General features: G+C 38.6%; 1 protein-coding gene across 1 annotated transcript in view; it reads right to left on the reverse strand.

Annotated features, from left to right (window-relative positions):
- MALRD1 (MAM and LDL receptor class A domain containing 1) overlaps positions 1–8,393 on the reverse strand; it is a 153,086-nt gene that overhangs the window by 116,463 nt on the left and 28,230 nt on the right. The window contains exon 8 of the mRNA XM_018563970.1: positions 6,231–6,652. Within this exon, the coding sequence (XP_018419472.1) occupies positions 6,231–6,652 (422 nt within the window). The remainder of the gene's footprint in view (positions 1–6,230; positions 6,653–8,393) is intronic.

The raw sequence follows: 8,393 nt of genomic DNA on the forward strand, positions 1-8,393 counted from the left end.
TATATATATATACACACAGTACTTGTAGAGTAGGGGAAGGCAGAAACCCCTATCAGCTTTTATTTATTGCTGTCTGTGTCTATGTTGCAGATTGTCTCCCACTTCCTGTCTGATGAAACTGCTGCCACCAAGGACAGTAGATGAGAGGAAATCTTTCTAATGGAGTCCCGGATAGCAGTACAACCCGAAATAGGTTCTGATCCCACACTTTAATACCGAGTATTTACATTCCTGCCTAAGCCCACCATGACTGCTTCTCATTTAATGCTTTGTCATTGTAAGAAGACAAGGCATTCAGTGGCATTAAGTGATTTCAAACAACTCTTCCTGTAAAACTAATATTCAGCTTTTCCATCAGACCAGTGCTCCTCTTTAATATTCTGCATTTATATTGAAATAGTTCATGCCATTTATAATATCAAGAAAACATCCCTTATGAGTATTTCTTCATGTTGCTCTGATACCTACGCTTGTGGTGCCAACTGCCTTTCCCTTGTCAAGCTGTGCCAGAACTGCACCTGCTCTGCTTTAAACCATCTCCATCCGACATTTAAATAATTAATTGGAATGCTGTAATAACACGACTGTGTTGTAAATAATGCAAACATGCATTCTTTGTGATCCTGGCAGTTACATAAATAACATACTTTTTATCTTTTTCTAGCAGACAATGGCCTGGAGCACGCACACTAGTATTCCCGAGGATGCCAGCCAAAACTGACTCTGCTTTAGCACAGGAAAGAAACTTGCATAAGACAGGCTGATCTCAGAGGTTCTGCTACACTGAATCAGCCTCAGAATTTAACAGCCAGGTCAATTTCCCATCTACTCCTTTCAGTGAGTTTCAGTAAATCTTTGTAATTGAATTTTTAGAGGTAGAAATGTGTTGACCGCCATTTAACCAAACTTGCATGTCAGTTCAGTGGGAGCAGATACCGTGAAGATCATTTCACAACTCATTTATAACTTCAATAAGTACAAATGGTGCTCCTTTTCTTAATAACGGAGAAATACTCGTTTTCCGACAGGTTGTATAGCGACTTGATAATCTCCTTGAGTCTTTAGATGGGAATCTATGGATTTTAGTCAGCAAACCATGAGAACCATTAAATATTATTCTCACTTTGGCAGTACGAAAATAAATGTCATGAATTTTAATTTTAAGGATGGACAGGTTAATGGATAGCAAGAAGGATTGAAAACATGGATGGAAAGATGCATTAACAGGTAGAAAGATGGATTAATGAACTGATCGATGGATTAGCTGAAAGGTAGGTAATTGGATGTAAGGATAGATGCATTGCGTCAGACAGGATGGATAGAAAGATGGATAGATACGGTATATATCTAGACGGATAGATATTTGTATGGATGGGTGAATGTGGTATACTGGTTTTCAGAGCAATATAGTTGGAACAGTTGTTTTTCAATGTCACATCTAATTCATCGCATTCAAAATATCCATTTAACTTACCTGTGAAACCAATATAACTCAAATTACTTACACTTATCTTCACTATAACCCCTAACACTAAGCATTACCATGAGCACGATCCCTAATCCTGAAACTCACTGTTAATGTCAACCTAATCCTACACCTAACTCTTAAACTAACCTCTGAAATTACTCCTAAACCTAACCAATAATTCAATACCTATGCTCAAAGTAAACCTGTGCAGGGCAAAGCAACAGGTTTACTCTAATGTGAGCTCCTGTGGCAACAAATACTGACCATCCTTTTGCGGTCCTTACAATTTAATTTTTTCTACAACATGTTTTTACATTGATTATACATTTCACATATATGATGACAGACACATACCTTATAAAGGTTATGGATTTGCAGGCAGTTGTACATGCAAAGGAGGTGAAAATGTTGGGGTAATTCATATAAAAGTGTGATAGTTTTTATATATATGAATATATATATATATACACACATACAGAGTCAGTAGTACCTAACTTCACTTTAAGTGTGAGAAGATGAGAACATGTAACCTGTTTATAATCTTCCTAGGGGTATTCAATCCATTTGGTACTGTACACATTCTTCAGTGCGTTGTAATGGTTGTAAATATAGCTAAGGGGAGAGATTTATTGCCATTGGACAAGAAAAAGTGAATTGACCAAAGCAACCACATATAGATACCTTAATTTCTCTACAGTACATGTAAGGCATTCAGCAAAATCGGTGAATATTGATACACTGCCGAGAGATGACGAGAGTCTGTATGCTAAACAGAGGACTTGTATTCAAATGTTTTCTAAAAGCAAAGTGAGGTCTGTATGACTTTTTAAACCTTTGAAAGTTAAAGTCCTGCCTAAAATCAGATGTTACAAGAAGCATGCATTTGTTTTTATTAGTTAGAAAGCATCTTCTGTGCCCCTATCTGGTTTGGCATCACTTTATTTCTGTGGCCTGACTTTCCCTGACTTCAGAATTAAACACCGACACCGGTCAACAACTTGCCCTTTGAAGATGCCCTTACTGGCCACTCCTTCTAACTGGTCAATGGAATGGCAACTGGCAGCATTGATCCTTCAAATGAAGGATGTAACAAAGTTACATCCCATTTCCCCCTTTGGAGAGCTATTTTTGAAAAAACATATGCTAGCAATGTACACCGAGTAAACATGAAGCAGCATTTGCAGTTAATGTATATGAACACAGAAACGTACGTTTCTTGTTAGCTTTGAAACTGTCACACGTCGGCTCAATAGATCGGGAAGTGAGCAAACACATAACGTCTCTCGCTCACTTCTCGATCATCTCCAAAACGCACCACCAAAACGCATTGGTGTGAACCGAGCCCATTCACGACAAGGCTATTTGCCCGATCTTGCCTTCGAGCTGCAGTGGAAAAAACAGCCAGCACAGCCTGACAGCAGAGAGTGTGAATGAGCCCTTACAGGGGGGTGAAGGGAGGGGATAGGGGGGAGCCCAGAGATCAGCTATAATGGGGGGTTTTCATGCAAAGAAACCATTCTCAAAATTAAAAAAAAGACACAAAACACAGTTTGTAATTTACCAGTTGAGTTTTTTTCTCTCTCGATATACTGAAGTACAAAACGTGAACTTAAAAGCAGAATAAAATTATGTGAGGTGACAGAGAGGGAGAGGAATTCAGAAAAAGATTATCAAAAATATCTGTTTCATCTCAAGGAAATTCTGTTAAAACTACTAAAAGCACCTTGCCGAGACGCCACCGATGGAAGCCATAATTTCCTACTACCAGGCTGCATACTAGCTTTCCTAGTAAAGCTAAAGGAATGCTTTACTGAGCCAGAACAATTTTGCTGCCTGGAAGACAGAATGGCAGCAACTATCTGACTTTTCTCACACAGGTGCTGTACTCCGTGACCTATTTTAGTGTCCCTTCTGGCTACGGTAGGTAGATTTGCAAACGGCCACCGAGACTGGCACATGTGTGATAATTGGCCTGAGGTACCAAAACTGGAGGAAGGAAAAGTGTTGTTCCCATAACCACCAAAAAGTCAATCAATTAGCTGAAAGCTTGAAGAGAACCTGTTGCATTACGCATTCAGGAGAACAGACCCCTCCCTCCACCTTGGATACTTACCCTCACTACGGTCCCCCAACGCTCTATTTGAACCCTTAGTAAATGCCTGGTATGCAGTGGCCAATCACCATTCCCGAATACCCCATAGTTCTCTTTTAATGAATAAGGAGCTGCATTATTCAGTGTCTTTTATACCTGCCTGGAGTTCAACATTTCATATGCTGCATTTCAAACCAACTAATGAAAATGTCAAAAGTTATTTTTTTTTCTTTAGTTCCAGATTAAGACTTTGGGATGTAATTGAATCAACAAAATGTATCACAAAATATGTTGGGTGGAATGATTCAGAAATTACTGTAAGGCCATATAATTCATAATACATACAGGACATTTCATTTTCAGTTTTACCCATGACCTTTGTAATAAATTTTGTTCTGATAAATGAAAGAAATAAGTAACACATAATTCACAAAAGAAAGATTGATAATGCAAAACATAATAATGAACAAAGAAAATGTATAGCAAAATCAATAGTGAAGGCCAAATACATTCCAGGTTGCCTGTATCATAGTTTTAAAAATGCATATAATGGAAGCGCATGTCTGGGCAAAATAAATAAAATATACAGTATATCTATGCAATATAATGTACAAGTACATGAGGAGAAGACAGCAATTAGCTTTGCTAATTGAACAGCTAAAAGTCCGAAACAGTAAGGGGTGTCAGATCACTACAGAGAGGACTGCTGCTCTCACTTAAGGCTTAGCATTCTAGCTATACAGCATACTGCAAGGCACTTTTCTCCTAGGGCAAGGAGGCACTTTTCTCCTAGGGCAAGGAGGCACTTTTCTCCTAGGACTGGCTGGCCATTTATAACGAAAGCACACAGATTTCATTCAGGCAGTGTGGACAGAAGCTTCAAGTGGGCTGTAAGTGTGTGTGTGTGTGTAAGAATGGGTACAGGGGGCATCAACGACTCCATGATTAGCAGCAGACCTTGGCAGTGCAGGGTGTGCCTCCATATAAGGTTGGCTAATGGGCATTGTTTTTAATTCACTTATAATATATTGAAATAATCATAAAGCATACAAAATTGTCCTGAAATTAAACACCATTTAACATGGCCTTTGCTACTTTTCTTTGCCTCATATAGCTAAAAGGGTGTGATGCAATGGGGACAAAGCCCAATTAAAGTCTTACACCTTTTATCCCTTTACAATCTTTTACCCGATGTATGCAAATATTTTTACAAATATTTGATTGGAAGTGCTTTAAAACATAATTTTAACTTTTTCATTGAAAATTATACTTCCTTCTCTCCCACTCTAGTGCTCTGTGCTGGCAGAGCTCAATAACAGCCACATCCCTATGCACAAGTGTTCTCTCACAGACTTGTATTGCAGAGAATGGGATGTGTTGTGTCTGACCAGGTTTGTGTGAATTACTGAGGGAACTGGGTTTAAACATGGTGCTTATTAAACTGCATGCATCATATTCAGACACCCTGCAGAACTGCTTTAACAGGAGGAGGAGTGGAGGTAAAGCCATGAAATTAAAGAGTGTTAGTACAATGTGTATCTGATTGCATATCTATCTCTGTGACTTCAAATGAGTTTTAAATGTCAGTCCACCACAAAACTGATATTGACTTTTTTGTATATGCTGAGGTTAAACAACCCAACAGCTCATTAGATAGCTCAGTAAGATCTCTGTTCCTCAGTTTCCAGGTCTTCATAAGGCTGCAGGAGACATACGTGGACATACTCCTGGTATACAAGGCATGAGACTTCAAGAAGGCAGAGCTGGGAACTACATCAGGACTATCTTCCTCCAGACAGTTACAGGGTGACTTGCCCTACCAGACTGCATCTATAACCGACCTAAAGGTCAATACAATGGGCTTTTGGAGTCTAATGCATTTTATAAGCAATAATCCAACAGGCTGATAATGGCTCTGGGCTCTGCTGAATTGGTTTATTGATCTGTGGATGTTGTGAAGAGGATTTTCAAAAGTCCAATCATCTCTACCAACATGCCAAACCCTAAGGGTCCAAAAACTGATATTTAGGAGTTAACTGGAAAGTGAGACAGAATTGTTGGTTGGAGTGTTCATTACTCATCTTTTGACATTAATAAACACTGTCTGAATTTCATCAGTTCCCCAAACAGGCTGGTTAAATAGACCAGATCTGAAAACATTGGGAATTATTGGGAATTAGTGTATAACAAATGTTATAATGTTAGAAGATGGCTCTGGGAATTTTTTTTTCTATCTCTGAACAGGTTAAGAAGAACTTTCTTCCTGCAGTGAGGCTAAAGGAAACATATATAAAAAGAATATATCTACATCTACATCTGAAAATGTCAGTTACCTGGTTGCTATGCTGATTCGTTTGCTTTAATGCTTGAAGCATGTAGATCAGTACTTCTGATTTTCTAATCTGCATTGTCTTTGTTCCATGTCACTGATTTAGAATGAATTGCAGCAGCAGAAAGCCGGGCAACTAGCATTTTCTTGAAGGAGTTAAAAGTTGCACCCTCCATATTCCTTCAATAAAAGATTCCTTTATATTGGCAACTGCCTTACTTGGCTTTCTTTTCTTCAATGAAAGCCCTTTTTTTTGTTCGTTTGTTTCTTTTAACTTTTGGCATTATTTTGCTTACAACATATGTAAGATGATTATTAAAAGAAAAAAGAAAAAATATTACCTGGAATGGATAAGAACTATTGATATGCAGGACCTTCTTTAACCATCGGTTGCCCTTATTCCCAAATGCCTGCCACAATAACAGGCCTCTGGAGTTCCTCAGGGTTCGCTTGTAGATTGCCAAGGAATAGATCTGCTTTCCGAACATGTGGTAATGAAAGCGAAAAATGCAGGTTTTATTATCGTTGTTGATGGTGGCATCTATTTCAGGGCTCAGTAGAACAGCTTGGTTCCTGTACATTTGAGGCTCTGAAGTCTCAATGTAGAGATAATGTCCTCGAGCTGTGCCCAAAGTATGGTCCTTCATAGGTCCAGTGTCTTGAGTCGGAGTCTGGCCTTGCTGTCTAGTCCAGTCAAAGTTGTCTTCCGTGTCTTGTGCCCAGTTACATAGTCCATCTTCAAAGTCACATTGTAACTCAGAGGCTGAAAGGAAATGTGGGCATTAGATATAGTTAGAAACTCTTTTGTAGATTATTTGCCTTTGCCGTGCCACTAGCCTGCTTTTTGGACTACTTATGAATATCACCACCATAGTTGGACTGACCATGAACTTCATCATATCACCCATCATCTTACTGTGTTAGTGTTGAAGCCAATCCCCCTGTTCCTGTGGAGCCACTTGTATGTGAGGCCCAGGCTGTTGTTGAACTGTAAAATGACAGAACCTGTATTGACCACAAAGGTTCAAGCATTTGACAGCTGAATGACAGAGAGTGGTATCAGAGGGGTGGGATCAGTTTCAACATGAAAATACACATGGCTCCATGAGGATAGGGGGTGTTATGTTAACACTAACACAGGTATTTGTAGACACCGCAAGCTGTCTGGACTTCAGCAATTGTTACTTTTATGGCAGGGGAAAGGTTCACTTTAGATGCAAAAATGTTAATGTTTATCTGGAGTGCACTTTAATATAACTTTTCTATAATGAAGCCTCTCCAGTTCTACCATAATATATGTTTACTTAACAGCCCTATCTCTGTAAGAACATCAAAAGACATACTCCATATTTTTGTAACCAAAGTGCTGGGCATCTTTACAATCATCATCATATTTATCAAAGGGATATATCCATGTTAATGTGAGATAAGAGATATAGGAAATTACACAGAGGAGCCATTTTAGGGGGCCGGTCTTTAAACATTTAGTAAACTAGGTGTTAAACAGATTACAGACAAAAACTGTAAGTATTCATTTGTCACATATATTTGCAATATGAGCTGTTTATTAATATACACTTATTCTAAACAAGACATAAGGATGGAGTGATTAAAAGGACATAATAAATGAGTCTAAAGGGTTGTGGCCCCAAGGAATTCTTATGTTAATCTCTTAATGCAAAACTATAGTATTTTTCTTTTCAAATATGCAATTGTATATTATCAGCTTGATGTAAATAATGTCTTAAAATCAAGTTTCTATGTATAGTGTCTAAATATACAGTTTTGTGTACAGGTGCAGCCATATTTGTTTATTAATAATCACAGCACGAGTTCATATTAAAGTGGACCTATACACAAAATGTAAAGATGATGCTGTGTTATAGGGACTATATAGAAGGGTGTTTAAGCATTACCATAAATAAATCTATATGTTTGCCCTGTATTCCTCCTAAAAGTAGGCAGTGCTCTTCTTGTGACTAGACACTCATATGGCCTAATTAGATTTGAAGTGAGATTTGGTGATGTCCCAACTGTGTTGCTCACTGTTCTCCTTGCTGGTAAGATAGCTGCATCTGAAGAGCAAGGAACTCACTGCTTCTAACTCATTCATTCTATGTATCTGTGCCACAAGCAAGAAAAGTCCTGCTCCTCTTCTAAGATGACTACCTCCATACACTGCAGCATATGGAATGGAACATCAATAATGGCCAAAAGATCAGCTTCAAGGGGCCAAAAATTAATATCGGTGACTGAACCTTTGACCTCCACGTGCTTTTTTTTGTGCAAATCTTCAATAATTTGGTTTTCCTGAAGCACCAGTTGATTAGCCATATGAATGTTTAGGCTGCATATTCCTGTTCCTTTCCATTACAGCCTCTATTTTGTCTCTCAACCAAAGTTAAAGGGTTAGTGAGAGAGAGAGAGAGAGAGAGAGAGAGAGAGAGAGAGAGAGAGAGAGAGAGAGAGAGAAAAGGTGCACAGCTGAGACTCTTGAGAAGGGA

Source organism: Nanorana parkeri, unplaced genomic scaffold (assembly GCF_000935625.1).
Source record: "Nanorana parkeri isolate BGI_ZX_2015 unplaced genomic scaffold, ASM93562v1 scaffold23, whole genome shotgun sequence".
NCBI lineage: Eukaryota > Metazoa > Chordata > Amphibia > Anura > Dicroglossidae > Nanorana > Nanorana parkeri.